General features: G+C 39.3%; 4 protein-coding genes across 4 annotated transcripts; 1 reads left to right on the forward strand and 3 right to left on the reverse strand.

The window, feature by feature from the left end:
- Nucleotides 1-264: 264 nt before the first annotated feature.
- LOC116159136 lies at nt 265-3,653 on the reverse strand. Its single transcript, XM_031472067.1, has 2 exons — nt 451-3,653; nt 265-375 (listed from the first exon to the last, which is right to left on the reverse strand). Exons 1-2 carry the CDS (start codon nt 3,254-3,256, stop codon nt 299-301), a joined length of 2,883 nt encoding a protein of 960 aa, XP_031327927.1. The 5' UTR covers nt 3,257-3,653; the 3' UTR covers nt 265-298.
- LOC116159137 lies at nt 3,640-5,472 on the reverse strand. The gene is made up of 2 exons (XM_031472068.1): nt 5,151-5,472; nt 3,640-4,832 (listed from the first exon to the last, which is right to left on the reverse strand). The coding sequence occupies exons 1-2, from the start codon at nt 5,450-5,452 to the stop codon at nt 3,671-3,673; spliced, it is 1,464 nt and encodes a 487-aa protein (XP_031327928.1). The 5' UTR covers nt 5,453-5,472; the 3' UTR covers nt 3,640-3,670.
- Nucleotides 5,473-9,123: 3,651 nt separating this feature from the next.
- Nucleotides 9,124-9,921, reverse strand: LOC116166171 (uncharacterized protein F54H12.2-like). The gene has a single exon (XM_031481036.1). It carries the CDS (start codon nt 9,919-9,921, stop codon nt 9,124-9,126), a length of 798 nt encoding a protein of 265 aa, XP_031336896.1.
- A 3,872-nt stretch (nt 9,922-13,793) lies between these two features.
- Nucleotides 13,794-19,764, forward strand: LOC116166181. Its single transcript, XM_031481047.1, has 6 exons — nt 13,794-13,931; nt 18,313-18,714; nt 18,777-18,875; nt 18,939-19,016; nt 19,067-19,141; nt 19,423-19,764. Exons 1-6 carry the CDS (start codon nt 13,794-13,796, stop codon nt 19,672-19,674), a joined length of 1,044 nt encoding a protein of 347 aa, XP_031336907.1. The 3' UTR covers nt 19,675-19,764.

Here is a 19,764-nt window from a genome sequence, read left to right on the forward strand (position 1 = left end):
AAATAAGTTGTCCACATGTGCAAAAAATTTATATCAGACAAATTAAGTGTAGCACCTTCTCTATCAGACAACTTTTCGATACTCAGATATCATTTAAAAATCGTATTGAGGCATCTTGAATTCTCTGTTACAAACCAATGAATACGTTGCGACCCTGAATTTATTAGATGATAATTAACAAAGAATTTACCCGAAACCGTAACATTGAAGTTGAAGGACTGAAATAAATCGCACAAAAGGAAACTGGGATGAAGTTGAAAAAAAACGGTTTATTCAAAGTTATAAAATATTCTCGTATTCAATCGCTGTCGGATTCGGAATCGTCGTCTTCGAAATCACTTTCGACGTCGCTCGGGAGATCTTCAACGTCATCTTCTGTAAAATAAACATCGTTAGTAAAAATCACGAACTTATTTATGAAATTAACAGCAAAAGCCATGTAAACTGTACCTGTTGTGGATGATGATATGTCGTCCAAAATAACGTCGCTCAACTCAGGTAGTTGGTTGCCGGAGAACCACGAAAACTGAAATCGTCCCTCGTCTTCATACCATCCGCAATCTGCAGGGTTCAGTTCGGTTGGCGTTTTTTTATGAGCGTTGCTCCAGACTTGTGCAATATATTTTGTTCGTAATAAATGTTTCTCCAATTCCGTTTTGCATGGTGGCAGATTGCAGGCGTCGTAATTGGATAACTGGAGATTCAGAGTTGTCGAAGCATCGTCGTTTTTAATTTTATATGTCTTCGAAAAAATGTTGAGTCGAGCTAAATCGACGTTATTAATTTTTTTTTCGTTGTACAATCTGCACGTGAATTCTTCCAAAACGGGGAATACCTTGTCACTATCAGAAGTATAGCTGCCCAAATCACCGAAAGCTTCTTGATAGCGTTTCGAATTTTTCAACATCGTCAATGGTCTTTTTTTACCCTTGCGATATAACGCGGGATTATAATCGCAGCCGGTCATTGCATGGAAAGCAGGTAAAGATTTTGCCAGAGTGGATCCCAATGTCTCGTATAAACGTGAAACATCAATGTAACGCCGGGAATTGCCAACACCAACATCCATAGAAATTTGGACGACACTTTCTACAAATTCCATATTTCCGAGCATTATTATTAATATATCGGTGTCTGAACATCGAATCGTTACTTGACCCCGTTGTTTCATTTGGCAGACATGGTAAACGATCTTCGTATCTGCCTCTTCGTGTTCTTGGCAAGTTAGATCTTCGTTGATTGTTTGGATAACAAAACCACCTTTCACCGAATATTCATAACACATGTCGTGATTGATGTTGATGATTTTGTTTGCGATTATGTGCGCCATGTCTTGTTCTGACCAATTGTTGATAATAAATTTGACCAGAGCATCTTTGAATTTGATGTTTTTCAATTCTTTAGCGAAATCGGAAGGTCGAACTTGTTGCGGTCCTGAGATTCGAAAATCGGCCGATTTTACGTTTTCTCGCAATCCATGCTCCGTGTCCTTGATCGACGGGCAGAAATACCTGTCGAATATCAGATCGATCCTCTCAACATTATGTTTGCACAAAATGTGCAAAATTTTTTTCGAGATATCTCCAAATGTTCGTGGTATGTCTTTTAAGGTGTGCAGTAAAAAGAACCCATCGATAATCAAAACATCTGTAAACTCTGGCTCCGTGCTCTCGATTTTTTTTTCAAGGTCTCGCATCAATGCTGATTTGTCGGTTTTATTTATTGTACCGTCCATGTGACAAAGTGATAGCGGCATTGGGGTTATCGGGTAACACAACACTTTTTCGATACTTATTTTTTTTTCCAAGGACAAAGCTAAAAGCCGCCCAAATAAGTCTCTTTGTAGCCTCAATTCTTGAACCTTGCCACCGAGTACAACTTTTTTCTTTTTCTTTACCGTGCTGAATGTGAAGACTGGATTCTTTTTTATTGGTTCTTGAAAACGTGCATGTCTCTCTTTTACCTCGGTTATGAAATTATCGCGCAAAGTTTCTCCTCGAGATTCGACGTTGAGCAGAAAGTCAGTGGTATTTTGTGCAGCAGCTTCTCCAGTTGTGATGTTGTACAACTTATCAGCGTCTAACGAATTGTCGAAAGGATTCATGTATTGTTGTAAAGTCCTTGTGAATTTCTCAACTTGCTGGTGACTCTTTCGAATGCGAGAACTCTTCAGTTCCGAGGAGATATCCTGATTCTTGGCGATTCCAGCGGTTTTCAGCACATGTGATATTATTCGAGCTCGAGCACTGTGATTTATTGCCCAACGTTGCCTTGCAGCCACCGAATTTGTCATGTGAATAATTCCGATTAGCCTCCGAGCTGCTTCGCCGTTAATCGTTTGTTCCAAAGTCAGGTCAACAGGTATTCTGGAAAAAGATTTCTCCGTTCTTCGTACTCCGAATGATCCTTGTTCTAATGAGAAACGCAGTCCTGGATGGGTTTCGTCGATGCTGCACAGCTTGCTGACATAATATACCAGCCAACGAGAATAATTTTGGTGATTGAAAGCGAAGAAAAAGTTTGTGATTTTTGCAAGAATGTAAACATACATTTTCAGATCTCCGGTTCTAATACTCTTGTTCAGCATGTCATAATAGGACACTAATCGGATGTAAACGGTGTAAAACTGAGCAGTTAGTCCATGCTTTCCTTGCAATGTTTGTTCGGTAAAGTTGTCATACTTCTCGAACAATTCGAGAGTTGCTTCGTGTTCTATTGTAGGCGTCGTTGAACGTTGCTTTTGTAATTGAAACAAATAATCTTCAATTGATTTCTCGATGACAATTTTTTCACGGTCGACGAAGGTATCGAAATGCAGTTTTTGAAACGCGAGCGATACAAGGGGATGTAGTCTTTTGCATCGATTGAAATTTGTACCTGAAATGAAACCCTTCAATGAACCATTCGCCAAAACTTCACTGTCCACCAGAATATTGGTAATACCGCAATCCTCAATGAAAGAGCCGATAACTTTGAAGTATGACATCATTATATGAAATCCGCCGAGATGTATGAAAACGTTGTCGAATTTCGGCGCTTCCTGGGACTGAATTCCGAATGCAATTCTTGCAATAGCTAAATCGTACGTCACTTGCATGTATTCCGAACTGCATTCTTCAGCTACTTGTTGAGCCATTTTCAAAGTGAGGTGCACTACGGAATTATCTGTAGGAGATGCATTGATAGGCGTCAAATACGATACTTTCTGCAAAGCAGAGGTGTCTTCAGTTATGAGGCTATTAAACCCAGTCCACATAGGGGTATCGGGAATGTCCAGTTTGTGTGAAAAAAGCCAAGCAAGATCAAGGTTCCTCCACGTCTTAAAAACTTCAGGTTTGATTGAGATTTGACCGATACTGGGAGTTGAGAAGTAGGAATCGATTTTTGGTTTTTTCGTGTAAGGTACGATTTCGTTGACGATAGCGTCGAAACATCTTCTTCTTTTTCGACCTCGCGGCGTTTCATCTGTTGACGCGGCTGCAGTATCATCACTTTGTACAGAAGCGTCGGTTGGAGCGGTAAAATTTGCGTCACTAGGTATATTTTGGTAAATTATCCCGACAGTGTCGTGGAGAGTGTCTTTACCAGTGAGAGTATCGACGAACCGATCGAAGTGATCGAACGCGACTCCAGTACACAAATTATCGGCGAGAATTATGTCTTCGGGATATCATTTGTTCTGTTGCGTTGATGTGAATGTCAGCTCAGTCTCTAGCTCTTCGATGACATTGTAGCTACAGCAGTGACCGTATTTGTTGACAAGGTCGACAATTTTCCTGCTGCTCGAGAGACTCTTTAACGCCATTCCCAGAGTGACATGTTTCGAGGTTTTAATAGTGCCGTTCGTAGCTGCATAAATAATGTCCTGACCGAGGGAAAACATTTTTAAGTCGCGCGAGGATTTCTTTAATTCATGACGAGATTGACTTACGCCTTTACTATCACCGCAAATGATACACTGCAAGAGATACGATAGCAACGGTGGCACAGAATCGCATTCACCTCGGATGAGATCCTGCACCGTTATATCCTCCGGTAATTTTGTCTTGTCCACGTTAATTATCTCTCGTCTGATTATCTGTCCGATGTTGTATATCACTTGTCTCGTTTCGATGTTTTTGAAAAATTCTTGATTGCTGACGATGTGACCAGCGTATGGAGCGATATACTTTTTGTTGTCCGAGAAAATGATTTTTATTTCAGCGTTGAACGTTACCAATAACTTCTTTTCCAAATGACGCGACGAAAAAAAATCCGGTTTTTCGACGTTGGAGACGTTGTCAAACTGTTCGTGCAGGAACTCGATGTACTTTTCTGAGATGAAATTATAAAAGAGACATTCATTGTTCTCAACTACGCGTTCGCGAATAAGTATGCAAATTTTGTCATACGCGTCAGTATGACATTGTCGTTTTTTGTGCCAAGTTTTTTCTTTTTTTTTCTCGAGATCGTTCTTACAGTGCCATTCAAACTTTGTTTTGCAATGTTTGTGATAGAAGCAGTTGTCATCTTTGAGAGTTTCGATTTTACGCAGCATCTCGATGTTGTTGTACTCGGTGGACACGGCCTTAATAAATTCGATGAAAGTGTTGGTCGCTTTTATCAAACATACCGCGCGTCTTTTCACGTATATCCTGTATTTACCGCAAATAATACAGCTGTGTGTATTTTCATCGGCAGTCGAATCATCAGTTGCCGTATTGTCAGCAACATCGGTTACCGCACTGTCATCAGGTACCGTATTGCCGACAGCTACCGTACTGTCGTCCGCTAACGCACTGTCGTCCGCTGTCGTACTCTCGTCCGCTCCTCGATCACCTTCAGGTTCTTCACTGTAATGTGACAAATTCGAAATATTAAATATGCTCCAAAATAAATATTATCGTGAAAATAAAATCACCTTAATTTAAAATAAAAAATAAGAAGCAATTTCTTGGCGATTTAAAAAAATGTATTGAAAATATTAGAAAATCAATCGTTTCTCGCGTTTCTTGTGTTCTCAATGCTTTGCAACAGTAGCGAAGCGTTGGCTTGTGTACGATGCGCGCACACAAATGTGCGAGGCTCACCCATACAGCGACCACGTGGTGCACGACGCACTTTACACCAACGCTCCTCAAAGATATATTGCATATATATTTCATTCTTACCTCGCTCTGGATGTCGATGCACCGTCATCAAAAACATTACTGACGACATTGTCGTGAGAAATATTTGAATCCTTCGGAATTCTCACAGCCGTGAAATTTTTGTAGCACGCCGAATGGTATCCTATGTCCGTGTCGACACCACGTGGCAACTCGATTTCGGAGTAAATCGATTTCCTGCTTACTCTATGCTTTTTACTCCGATATTCGGCCACTTCTTTGCACTTTTTCAGCGTCTCTTCGGTAAATTTTTTCCCTTTCTCAATCGTTGTTTCTTTACAAAACACACAACTCAGGTCCGACATTTTACACCACCACAACCGCACAACGCATGACAACTAAGTGAGCGTCGTTCCAACGTTTGGATCAGCTGCCGAGTGAGCTGTATAATAGTAAGAAAGGGGCAGGACCGTAACACGCGAAAAGCCGTACCCGCCGCAGGAGCGTAACAAGCGCTGAGGCGTCGGGCAGGCGACTCCGAAACGTTATTTTCGTTTTTGGGAGTATATGCTACACTTAAAGTGTCTGAAAACAGGTTTTTGGTAATTCTGGCAGCAATACGAAAAGTTAAAAAAAAATTTATCCGTATTGCTATGATACAGGTCGGCTAAATTTGTTGACATTTTCAAAAATGCGCTCAGGCTATATGCTACGCGCAAAATGTCTGAAAACAAACTTTTTCGTAATACAATTATAAAATCTATGTACATTTTCACAATCAGACGTATTGCTATAATACCGACTGCCTTTTTTTTTGACACAGCAGAAATGGCCTCCCACGCAGTTGCTACACTTTCGACCGTTACTACACACCTAGTCGGGTTCAGAATCATACAATCTAACGATTTTATAGGGTTTTTGCCGTATTGCTATGAGACATGGTTTTGGTCGTGGGCTCTCGTACTATTCGGTTTCGGTAAGAATCGGTACGGTTGGTAGATTCGGTACGGTTCGGTTGATCACCTCCACTAAATGGAACAGTGAATCGGGACGGTTGAGCCTGACGGGCTTCTCGGTACACATCTTCATAATTCTTAACGGCTTGAGTCAACTCGGTTACGGAACGGCAATCGGTACGGCGGATACATAAGCGGTATTCAGGCAATAAGTTATGGTGTAACCAGTAGAGCTCCTGTTCAGGGGACATACGGCCATGTCGACGGATTAGCGTTTGCAGTTCGGTAATGTAACGGACTGCGGGTTCATTAACTCTTTGACCACGGCGGCTAATTTGTGCCTCAAGGTTAATGTGATAATCAAGGGGGAAATAAAAATTTTGAAAATCGGTGACGAAGTCCAGCCAAGTGCGCCAGCGGAGACGGTTATTTCGGTACCATTGAAGTGCCAAGCCGGTGAATAATTCTGGCAACACAAGAAGTAACTGTTCGCCCGGTATGTTGTAGCGAAGGCTTATTTCATCCAAGCGTTCCAGGAAAGAAATGGGATCGGTATTCCCCCCAAAGCTAACATTCCAGTCTCGGGTTTTAATTTTGAATGGGACGGAGGAGGGCTGAATCTGGGGCGGACTCCCAACAGATAGAGCATACGGATTAGATGCTGGCATAGTCCAGACTGGCGGTAACGGTTGGGTTTGTGCAAATCCCTGAGCAGCGGTAGTATAAGAAACAGACGGATAATATGAATGACTCATAATCGGCGGTTGGGTGACAAGGGCGGTGGCGGAAGACGTACTTATCGGGGTAAAAGTAATATTCGGTGGCAACTTTAACGGCTGAGGAGAACGGGTGCCTTCGCGGAGAAAACAGATATAACGGCGACACAATTCATCGCGGGTGCCTTCGGTATTCAACTTAAATTTATTCAACTCGGCTATTAATTCGGCTTTGCGGAGCTTATAAACCCAGCTGACCCGGACGTCAGTAGCAAAAGGCGGTAACCGGTTCATCCTCAGGAATAAGTTCGGGATCAGACTCCATGGTGGGATCAAGATCAATAGGGGGTGGCATTTTCAAAAATAAATGGTATCAACACAAGTCAAAATCAAAATCAAGTCACACGCGCGAAAAAAAAAAAATTTCTCAAAGCGCAATAATAGTCATATATAAATACACAGTAATAAAAGAATTGCAATATTTAATTAACAACAACAATTCTTCAAAACGCAATTGTCTTTCCCAGGTTTCGATTATACCATAAACAATCAAATCAATTAATGAAATGGGGATACTAAAAGTTGATAGCAAAAAAAAATTTAAAAAAAAATTTCAAAGTTCAAAAATAAATTTGAAAAATGTTCTAAGTCGGTAAAAATCATAAAAATCTGACCTTACTTCCAGCGGTGCGGTGGTTGTTTTTGGTGTCGGTATGGCCGGTGGCGGTGGTTGTTTCAGCGGAGGTGGTGTTGTACCCTTCAAGTCCCTGCTCTCGGGCGCCAAAAATATATGCGACGAACTTCCCCCTTAGCTCGTGCACGAACGGTATTCTGAATAAAGGAAAGCACAATTATTTCAAGTTCATTTAATTGTCGAACAATAATATAATTGTACAGTTCAATTATTACACCGGGGACGGTCGGTCGGTCACTCGGGCGCCACCAAGACTTAATCTGCACCCCCTAAGTCTTGGGAAAAGGGGCGGTGCGGTCTTCGCGGACGGGGTGGAAAGCCTCCGGGTATCCTCAAGTGGAGAACGGAATAACCAGGGATCGGTCAGGGTTCACCACAAAATGGCGGCGGTCACTTCCGGATAATCTAAAACAAAATATGGCCAACGGCCCGGACGGTAAATTTCCTAAAGGGAATAAAGCAATAAAGCACAAATCAATTAGCGGTGTCTAGGGGAACGAAAAGCGGAAAAACAAGGAGAACAGAATATACTCCCCCCCTTTAATCAACGTAATTGAAAATTAAGCGCTTACCTTCGTTAAGTAACGGTGATTTAAACGGTGGTAACACTATCGATAGAAAATACGGTAAGCTTAAGGCGGTAATGAAACTTAGCGGAACGGGGTAAAAGTTACGGTAGTGCAAAAAGGTAAACTCAAAACGGTAGTTAAACGGAAAGGACAACGGATTGACTTACGGTCGCTCAAACGGTAAAAGGGTAAAGCAAAAGGGGTTCGGTGGATTCGGAATGATACGGTTTCGCAAATTAGAAAAATCAAAAGGCGTACTTACAACTCGAAAGTATGAAGCAGAAAAGATCCCTCCCAAAATGAGCATTTTCCTTTTAAAGGAAACCAATTTTGGTGGAAGTGGAACAGGGAATTTCCAAAGCCGGGCGGTGCTCGTACCGAGAGCGGTAGAAAATAATTCGGTTTTTAATTAATTGAGGCTCCTGTGGTTATCTTAAAAATCTGAGACAACTTGCAAACAAATAGAAAAATTACAGCGCCTCTGTGGACACCTCTCTCGACGGTTTCTGACAGGGTTTACTACTGCCCATTAACATGGCATTAATTAACAGCGCTTACCTAATTAAGCGTAATCAAACCTAAGTACTCATAAATCCAATCTGCAACTAGCTCCCTTGGACTTTTTCTTCTCAAACGGCGCTATCGCTTTAACACTCTTATCGCAGCATGCAGGCATACGGACGGGACTGCAAAACTTGTAAACAACTAGATTTGAACTCGTTTTATCCTTGATTTTACTTATTATGGGAATCTAAAACATCTTATAAATAATTAACGGCGCTGAAATCAAAGAATATTAATTGCCCCTCATCTTCGCCAGGACAACATCCTTCGGTGGTTACAAAAATAATTCCAAAATTCCAACAGGAGCGGTCGTAGGCGGACTAATTAATTACGGTATCTCCATGGCATTGCGGAAAATGCTCAATATCACGGTCTTCTTGCATAACGAAGCCCAAACCAATCTTTACTATACAGGGTGGTCCTTGTAAACGGCAAACTAAATGGGGAAATTCCGGGTGCTTCGTTACATGATGATGAGCATGTGGCCATGCAATTATGTGACGCACTGTATTCCGGGACTCGTCAAAAGAAACTTTTTTAAATGTTAAAGTCTGCGATGACATTTCGGTGTTTATCAATCTCAATCACGTTGTCAAATTCAGCGTATACGAGACAATTCACTGTCTCCGTCAATGCGTCTTGAAATCCAACTTCGATGCGAAGAGAACCGTTCTTTACCAAGTTCCAATGAGTTGTGGCGTTTGCGGATAAATCCGGCGTTAAATCGAAAGTCATTAAACAGTAGCCGTGTGGGTAATCCAATCGCGATACGTTATTTCCTTCGTTCAAAAAATGTATTCCACTTCCAGAAAATAATGTGTGGTAGGCTCTTACGTATAATCCTTCTTGAGTGAAATCTGGTTGCAATGGCTTTGATGGAATCTGCTGACCATCGATGTACAAAGACATGTAATTAATCTTGTAATGATGAAAGTTGAAGGGATTGGAAGCGTATTCTCCGTTAAACGCTTTATTCGACACAAAACCAATTATGCAGCGTTTTGGTAGTTGTCCAAGGAAGACATTATCCAATGATTTGCGTTGCACACCTGCGGGAATCGTTAGCACCTTCACATCCGATCTAGTAATAGGGTATTTGGCTGCAGTGGTTTCTAATGCTTTTGTGTGCGCAAGAAGAACTACAGGATTAATCTTCATTCTTATAACCAGTAAACTGGCATCCACAATTTTCACTTTGTATGTTGAACCAGCAGCAGCCATTAAACTAAAGGTGTCTCTTGTTCGAACAAATTTTACTTTCATTTCAACTCCATTTATGAGAAACTTTTCTTGATTAAATAAGTCCGCGTGCACATGACCAACCATTTCCACCATTTTACCGAGCTTTGTGGTATTTTGACGAATAGCGGCGAAACCTTTGTTATCAGCTGTTAATGTATCCGTGGATTAGGCCTACAGGGGAACACCACGATAAAAAAAACGCGCCTCAACTCTAGCTCCAGGGTGGTGTGGAAAAGGGTTTGTATATTTTAAATTGTAATTTGCGCTTTTGATTGTAATGTTTTTTTTTTGTTAATTGTTGCACCCTAATAAACATAATTAAAACTTGTTCATTTTCTAACTTCTATTTCAGAATAGGTAAAAGAGGGACGCAATGAGTAAGAGAGAGATAGACGCAGTGAGTAAGAGAGAAAGATAGAAAAAATTTCAAATTTCCCGCCTTTGGCGGCCATTTTGTTTTTCCGCCATTTTGTTTTCAATTAGAGTTACCTGTGTGTGTAATTATTACATATGTGTAATTATTACATATGTGTAATTATTCTTGATTATACGATCAATTTAAATTAATCGATAAATTAATTAGAGCAATCAAACCGCGAATTAAATTAATCGGACCGCGGATTAAATTAAATAAGCCGCGAATCAAATTAATTAGAGGAAATTCCGAGAAATCAAACCGCTAATTAAATTGATTAAGCCGCGAATCAAAGTAATCAAACAGAAATTCCGGGAAATCAAACCGCTAATTAAATTAATTAGATCAATCAAACCACAAATTAAATTAATCCACAGTAATCAATTTAATTGATGACGTCATCAATCAAATCAAATGCCAATAAAGACCAAAATCCTACAAAATTTTTATTAATTAAACCCAAATTCCAAGAAATTAATCAAATTTCCCCCGAAAACAACCCCGCCCACGTGAACGACCCCGCGAATCAATTTAATTGACCTTGATTGACCCGCGAATAAAATCCAAGATGGCGGCGACAGTGACCCGCTTCTACTTATGACTATCAAAAAGAATTTGAAAAAGAGTTATGAATCTTCAAAGTGTGGTATATTGTTGTGCTCAAAGTTGCACAACTATAGTCCAGGCCGATTGCTCAGTAGTGTTCAGCGCTGCACTATAGTTTAGATTTAGTACTGTGACTATAGACAATATAGAGTAAATGTATATGTTGAAATTTTTATTTTTACATAATAACTAGAGTTAAAGACACTTATACAAAGTTCTGGCACAGAATAGATCTCTCTTGTGTTAGAAGCCTTCTTTGGGGCACTAATTAGCATCTCGATGTCTTCTTTATCATAGTGAAGGGTGTCTTTGTGGTGTTCAGGCCATTTCCACAACTTTCGACATTTTATCATGCAGCCTATTGTAGCGCCGTTTTCTTCAATATTCTCAATACGTCCAGGCCAGTAACCCCCCTGGTATTTCACGATGACATAGTTTCCTACATTCAAAGTCAAATCACTACTTAAATTTTGATCATTACGTTTTTCTAGCGTGTCATCTACATCATTGAAATCTTCTGATTCAGTATCACAAACAAGAGACATGTGGGTATCAGAATCCTCTTCTGTGTCACTGTTTTTTAACATTTTCGTTATTTTTTTTAATGTGTTGCTGTTTACATTGTTTGCCTTTAGGAGTCGGTTGTGCACTTGTTCAGTTGCGGTTTCAAAGATAGCTCACGGTTAGAAGAAGAATTAACAGACCAGGTCATTGCGGGTATTAGGGACAAACTTACGCAAAATTACTTTTTCCGTACGGACTTAAAGCTAAAGGATGTAATTAAACAATGCAATGCTGATCAGCAAGCTAATCAAGGGGTAGATTTTTATACAGAACTGGATGGAGTACATAAGGTCACCCGTTCAGACTCAAAGAAACAACATAAACATTAAAAATGCTAGCGAATGCAAAAAGTTTGAATTCTACGGAGAATTTGGACCAAAGTTTTTGAGATTGCACAAATCTTTTGTATGAACAGTGTTAGGAACGCTAGAAATATAATTTTTAGAGGTAGTATTACAATTTGCACAAGTGTCAGCGTAACATTGAAATCTAATCAAGATGACCGTGCAGGTCGGGAAGTACTTTGTCGACCTCGACGAGGTTCGAATATAAATTTGGCTTACCACCTTTAGGTCTACGGGACTAGGACTCCCCCATCTTAACCACCCATATATATATATCAATATATATGGTGAGTTTTTTTTCATTTTAAGCATTGGGATCTTGGAAACTATAAGACATACGGATTCGGTTAAATGAGGAAAGAGTTGTCGTTTTAAGAGCTTATTTAAGATATGCTTTTGTTTTTTGAAAAAAATCCACAGTTTACTAGATATGAGCGAAAAACAGATTTAGTGATTTTTCATTTAACTGTCGTAATCGATATTATTAGAAATACAACAAAATGACACGAATAAAGTTTTAGACATTTTAATGCTTAACATGATGAACATACTAATTTATTTTTAAATCTTACAATTTTTGAGTAATAATACAAATTTAATTTTTTTAATTATAGTCATAGTTGGCTTTGACAGTTTTAAAAAGGACAAATTTTTATCTTTATAACGATAGGCTTTCTAAATGTACTTTAATAAATAAACGCCCTGCAGTAATTTTCGTATTATTGAGAGGTAAGTAAACAGAGTTGGCATTGGAAAACAATATCTAGTGAGATAGGTACCTTTCATTTACGACGAAAATTGGACAGGCCAATGTTATCTTCATTTTCTACCAAATGAATTTCAAGATATTTAGGATGGGTTAGATTTGGAAACACGACGTAATTTACGCTGGTTTCAACACAACGGTGCCCCGCCGCACAACTAACTGCAAGTTAAATATTATAATAGACAGAAATTAAGAGAACAAAAATGTTTCTCATGGCAAAATCTGTTTTTACTACTAGCGTAGGCGGTACAACTAAATATCGAGGTAAACGTTGCACTTTGTGACAAAAGCATGAAACTCGGTACACCTGTTCATTAGGTCCAAATAAAACTTTTGGCCCGCAGCACCCACCGAAATTTTCGTGTGGGTTAAAAATTTGAACACTTCTGTTCAAAAGGGTGTTCAAGGTTTTAAACCTGTAAAAATTCACGAATTTCGGTGTTCTAGGGGTCGTTTTTGAATGATTTAGGGTCTCGCGTGCCAATGCCGGCATTAAAAAAGTTGTATATCTGACCCTTAGGCCCCAAATTTGGATTATTTTCAAAATAATGGCTAAATTTTGAATTTGATAGTTTTAACCTTGCGTGATGTTTCGGATGTCGATTCCAGCTAGAAATGTTATATTGAAGTTAAACCAGTTTCTGGTGTGTAAATAGGCCGTTAATCGTTCATAAATTTGTTCAAAATTTGGAAATTCCGTACTTGCAAGGATTTTGCCGTTCTTGGTGTCGTTTCCATATAATTTGTAGCTGCTGATGCTGATGTTGTATTCAAAAAACAGATGCTACTCATAGTTAGGCCCTTTTCATATTATTTTACCTATTAAGAGGGAATGTTCGGCGCAGTCATACCCTTGTTGCCCCGGATTGCAACAACTATTGAATGACAAAGAAAGACGAAAGAGACGAGTATTTCATTAAGATTCGGAAGTGGGCATGTTCTTTGACGGGGTATGCCGCCTATGCTTCCATTATTGCCCTCCCGTCATCGCTTGTTGGGAAATCTGAACTTCCAGTCAGTCTTGAGCTCACTCCACGACAAGTAACACCTCTCAGCGAGCTATTTTTTTTTATAGTTCCGTCCGACTCGTGCCCCTGGAAATGTGGATATCGCAACGATACCGTGAAACGCGTGCCCTGAAGTCGCCGAGGCAGCCCCCAAAGTATCTCAGACGGCGGACGGTACGATTAGGCCGCGAGTCACAGGCGTTTTAGGCCCTGCGCGTGTCGCTGTAGGAACTCTGCGCGCATATTGAGAGACCGTTACCAACATGACCTGCGGTGCGCTGACGGTGAACTGGCAAGTGTGTTGTTTATACACTCTCGAGGCCGGTTATCTGGTGCATCAACTCAACGAAGGGAAGGGGATTAAAGCTGCTTTTATTCAGAACAAAGCAAAGTGGCACAAAGTATGTGCATCGAAGTTCCAAGGGGCTAAATTTGCTAAACTTTTACTAAAAGTTCAGTCTTCTACCAGTGCTATTGATGTGCTGAAGAGGCTCTCGAAGGCTGGCGACCAGAACCTGCTTCTGATTGGTCATGGTGGTAACGGTCTATCAATATGCGCGTAGAGTTCCGACAACGACGCACAGGGCCTAAAACGCCTGTGACTCGCGGCCTAATCGTACCGCCCGCCGTCTTGGGGGCTGCCTCGGCGACTTCAGGGCACCCTCAGGCACTGCGTCGCGATCCATCGCGTTTCACGGTATCGCTGCGATATCCTCACTTTAAGACAAGGGCGTATCCAGAGGGGAGGGCTGATGCCCTCCACTAGAGATTAAAAAAGTAGCAAAATGCAAAGCAACCAGTCCAAAAACCAAAGGGTCCTGGTTTTCTTGGGCGATAATTCCTTATTACAATTATTGTGGTTGTAGAGGTAAGACAGGTACAAGAGTAAAACTTTATGTGCTCTGCACTATACCTACAATTAATAATTTTTTTATCCTTTATATGCCAACTTGCCCCTCTCTGGGCCATAGCTGGCGACACTCTTGCTTCAAGGGATACGAGTCGGGCGGAACTAACTCGCTGCGAGATGTTACTTGTCGTGGAGTGAGCTCAAGACTGATTGGAAGTAGACATTTCCCAACAAGCGATGACGGGAGGGCAATAAGTATAAGCGGCATACCCCGTCAGAGAACATGCCCACTTCCGAATCTTAATGAAATGCCCGTCTCTTTTGTCTTTCTTTGTCATTCAATAGTTGTTGCAATCCGGGCCAACAAGGGTATGACTGCGCCGAACATTCCCTCTTAATAGGTAAAATAGTTTGAAACGGGCCTAACTATGAGTCGCATCTGTTTTTTGAATACAAAATCAGCATCAGCAACCACAAATTATATGGAAACGACACCAAAAACGGTAAAATCCTTCAAGTATAGAATTTCCAAATTTTGAAGAAATTTATGAACGATTAACGGCCTATTTACACACCAGAAACTGTTTCCCTTCGTTGAGTTGATGCACCAGATAACCGGCCTCGAGAGTGTATAAACAACACACTTGCCAGTTCACCGTCAGCGCACCGCAGGTCATGTTGGTAACGGTCTCTCAATATGCGCGCAGAATTCCTACAGCGACACGCGCAGGGCCTAAAACGCCTGTGACTCGCGGCCTAATCGTACCGTCCGCCGTCTGAGATACTTTGGGGGCTGCCTCGACGACTTCAGGGCACGCCCAGGCACTGCGTCGCGATCGATCGCGTTTCATGGTATCGTTGCGATATCCACATTTCCAGGGGCACGAGTCGGACGGAACTATAAAAAAAATAGCTCGCTGAGAGATGTTACTTGTCGTGGAGTGAGCTCAAGACTGACTGGAAGTTCAGATTTCCCAACAAGCGATGACGGGAGGGCAATAATGGAAGCATAGGGGGCGTACCCCCGTCAAAGAACATGCCCACTTCCGAATCTTAATGAAATGCTCGTCTCTTTCGTCTTTCTTTGTCATTCAATAGTTGTTGCAATCCGGGGCAACAAGGGTATGACTGCGCCGAACATTCCCTCTTAATCGGTAAAATAATATGAAAAGGGCCTAACTATGAGTAGCATCTGTTTTTTTAATACAACATCAGCATCAGCAGCTACAAATTATATGGAAACGACACCAAGAACGGCAAAATCCTTGCAAGTACGGAATTTCCAAATTTTGAACAAATTTATGAACGATTAACGGCCTATTTACACACCAGAAACTGTTTTAACTTCAATATAACATTTTTAGCGTGTAGTGCACGTCCAAATTAGCTGGAATCGACATCCGAAACATCACGCAGGGTTAAAACTATCAAATTCAAAATTTAACCATTATTTTGAAAATAATCCAAATTTGGGGCCTAAGGGTCAGCTATGCAACTTTTTCAATGCCGCCATTGGCACCAGCGACCATAAATCATTTAAAAACGACCCCTAGAATGCCGAAATTCGTCAATTTTTACAGGTTTAAAACTTTGAACACCCTTTTGAACAAAAGTGTTCAAATTTTGAACCCACACGAAAATTTCGGTGGGTGCTGCGGGTCAAAAGTTTTATTTGGACCTAATGAACACGTGTACCGAGTTTCATGCTTTTATCACAAAATGCAGCGAAAAAATTTGTACCGCCTACGCTATACTCTTAATAATACAAACAGTTCTGTATCATGTTTATTTGTCAAAGTAAGTACAATGAACCTTATATCATTGTAAAAAGAAAAAAATGCACTTTTTAAAAATGTCACAGTCAACTATGATTACCATTTAAAAAAATGTAAGTTTGCGTTATAACTCGAACATTATAAAAGAAGAATAAATATTAATGTATCTTATTAAGCAGAAAAAAATCTACAATTTTTGTTCTTTGCATATCTCTGTATTTCTAATAATAACGATTCTACAACAGTTAAATGAAAAATCATTAAATCTGTTTTTCGCTCATATCTACTAAACTATGGATTTTTTTAAAAAAACAAAAGCATATTTTGAATAAGCTCTCAAAACTACAACTCTTTCCTCATTTAACCGAATCTCTATGTCTTACGGTTTCCGAGATCCTAATGCTTAAAATGAAAAAAAACTCACCCTGTATAAGGCCATAGGGAAATTGACATTGCATCAATAATTGTTTCAGTCATAGCTTCCTCGCGAATCATCTGCCACAGTACTGCAGAAATTGTTTCTAAATCAACAAATTTATTCAAATGTGGTATAAACATATAAGATTACAATCGGTGCTCGAATTGTTTTCCACAGGCAGCCAAACAATATCCGATACTCGGAACTGAATAGCTCGCATTACTACTCAGCTACTGTGCCCACTCTTATACAAATTGTAATTGTACTACATGCATGATAGTAGGGGAGCTAGCACGAAATCCACTGAACGAGAATGATCAAAATTTTAACCGATGGAGTTCCATTTTGCCCTATCCGAGTATGCTAAAATCGATCGTCTGCCGCCTCAGGTCATACGACTTAAGGTGCTGCGGGTACTTCTTGCGGTACCAATTCTGAAAGGTTGTTTTTCGAGAAAATAAGTGATACACCAAATGAAAACGTTGATAATAGCTCTTAAAAAAATAGTTAAAAAAATCGCGCACATTTGATAACTCCGTAAAAAAACAATTCTTAGTCGGTTTTTCACGAACTTTCTACGAATATAACTAGGTTACCGTTGGAAGAATGAAGCTGATTTTTTTACAGACCAATGATAGGTACAGCCAATGACTATGAGAGTGTTTCTTTTTTAAATTTATTCTCTAATTATAAGATATCTTATAATGTTAAGCTAATAAGATAATCTTGTAATTAGAGACAAAATTTAAAAACGAAACACCGTTAAGTCATTAGTAGTGCTTATCATGAGTCTGTAAAAAAAATCAGCTTCATTCGTCCCACCGTAACCTAGTTATATCCGTAGAAAGTTCGTGAAAAACCGACTAAGAATTGTTTTTTTACGGAGTTATCAAATGCGCGGGATTTTTTTAAATATTTTTTTAAGAGCTATTATCAACGTTTTCATTTGGTATATAACTTATTTTTTCGAAAAACAACCTTTCAGAATTGGTACCACAAGAAGTACCCGCAGCGCCTTAAGTCGTATGACCTGAGGCGGCAGACGATCGATTTTAGCATACTCTGATAGGGCAAAATGGAACACCATCGGTTAAAATTTTGATCATTCTCGTTCAGTGGATTTCGTGTTAGCTCCCCTACTATGAACACCGCGGCTGCCCCAAGCAAAAACCAAGTAACTGACATTTTCCTCGAAATCGATGTTTTGAGGTATGCGACTTACTTGGTTTCTGATACACATTTTGGTCCTAGAAAATTAAAAATCGGTTCATAAATAACAGAGATATTGATAAACCCAAACCAAGTAACTGCACTAAATTTCAGAAATCCCCACACTGAAACAAATTAACTACAAGATCCTTTACAAAAACAAAGTAACTGGTTTGTCACTTACTTGGTTTTTGCCAACAAAATTGAGTTACTTTGTTTATGCGTGGTAAATTTGTTCTATTATTACGAAAATACTCGCCAATTATCAGTAATGACATGCGTGGGGTGGGTAACACTACAATCGGGATGGACTTAAATCAGTTGAACTGTAAAACTCAAAGGATAACCATGTCCGCTACAGGAATAAAATCGCGTACGAACCAAATAATAAATGACGCCATAAAACAAAATAACTACACGGCACAAAAAATGGTATGTCTATTTTTTTAGCTAAGGGTTCTTTTTTGAACTTGATTCAGAGCCTACTTTTTTTGTAAAAGAAGTATTTATGTTGTTCATCTTTTTAACAGCATTATGTGGAGCCGGTCGAATTATTTCCAACGATCAACTTTGAATGTGCAGGATTTATTACTGATAATTATCATACGGAAGAGCAAAAGAGTGAATATATCGCAAAAGTTAAACAATATTTTAACATTGGTCCCGAAAACGGTGCCAAGAATAGTTTGTGTAGTGGAAACGAAACGGAAAACTTGTCGGTAACAAAATCGAACGTTGTTACTTTAAAAGATGTTATCAATCAAAAGCAAGATATAAGCGATGTAGAAAGCACATTTGATGATAGTGATAAGGATAAAGACTATGAGCCAAGATGTAGTACGAGCAGCGAAAGTGATAGCGAAGTTGAACGTCAAACTGTTAGTTCAAATACCGAAAAGAAGAGACGACGTTTAATCAAAAAAATTAAGAAGGTATGTTTGTTTTGTTTGTTAAAGTTGTTTGTAATTATTCTATTAAGTACTTTTTTTTTAAGTTACCTTTGGCCAATCTTGAAAGCAAATTTAACATCGAAGTGGTGGCTAAAAGGAAGAAATCAAATAACTCAAATATTATGTCGACATCATTACAACAGGTACTTATTTCTTTTAGAAATAATGCTATGGTTCAATTTATTTAATTTTGATGTTTATTCTAGGCTAATTGTAATACAATTATTACTAGTTGCGAAGAAGCTACAATTAAAAAACAAGGCACAGAAAACATATTGCAAAAAGTATTATTCTAACGTACAATAAGTATATTCCTTAACTAATTTTGTTTTAGGCTCACTGTTGTAAAAACACCATCGCGCCGGATAATACCAGTAGCGAAAAATGTTTGGAAAATATCCAGAATCCGGTAATTATATCTGTATTATTTGTTTTTCGTATTTTATCAAATGAACTAAAAAACCAGATGGAAACCAAACTTGTAATTAAGTAGCATTTCTTAATATTTTAAGCTTAGGGAACTTTTTCCAATGCGAAACTTAGAATCTATTTAAAAAATCCACGCACACTTTTACTCTAGGAATAATATTCTATACATTATTAAACTTTGTTTATTTATGGTTTTTTAGAGCAGTACGAAAAAGCGTTTGTTTTGATTTGCCTATAGAGTAATCAGTTCTATACTTTTAGGCTTCTTCTAATAACATCGAACACTTTGAGGAACCCAACAATAAAACAAAGAAAGTAGCAAAAAAACTTACTCGTGACCAAAAAGAGAAAAGAGATAAAAGTAAACATCCTCTTAGGGAAAAATGTAAAAACCTATGTAGAAGAAAATGCGCTGAATTAGATGAAGACACGCGAACAGTTATTTGGAATTACTACTGGTCTATGGATTATACGAGTCGCCGAAAATGGCTTAGTATAAACATGTTACTTTAGTTCCAATCAAACGCAAATGTTCTAACTCTCAACATAATCAAGCAGAATCTAGGCTATATTCTTTACCAAAATTGCCTGATAATACAGAAA

This window comes from Photinus pyralis, unplaced genomic scaffold (genome assembly GCF_008802855.1).
Source record: "Photinus pyralis isolate 1611_PpyrPB1 unplaced genomic scaffold, Ppyr1.3 Ppyr1.4_LG1, whole genome shotgun sequence".
Classification (NCBI taxonomy): Eukaryota; Metazoa; Arthropoda; class Insecta; order Coleoptera; family Lampyridae; genus Photinus; species Photinus pyralis.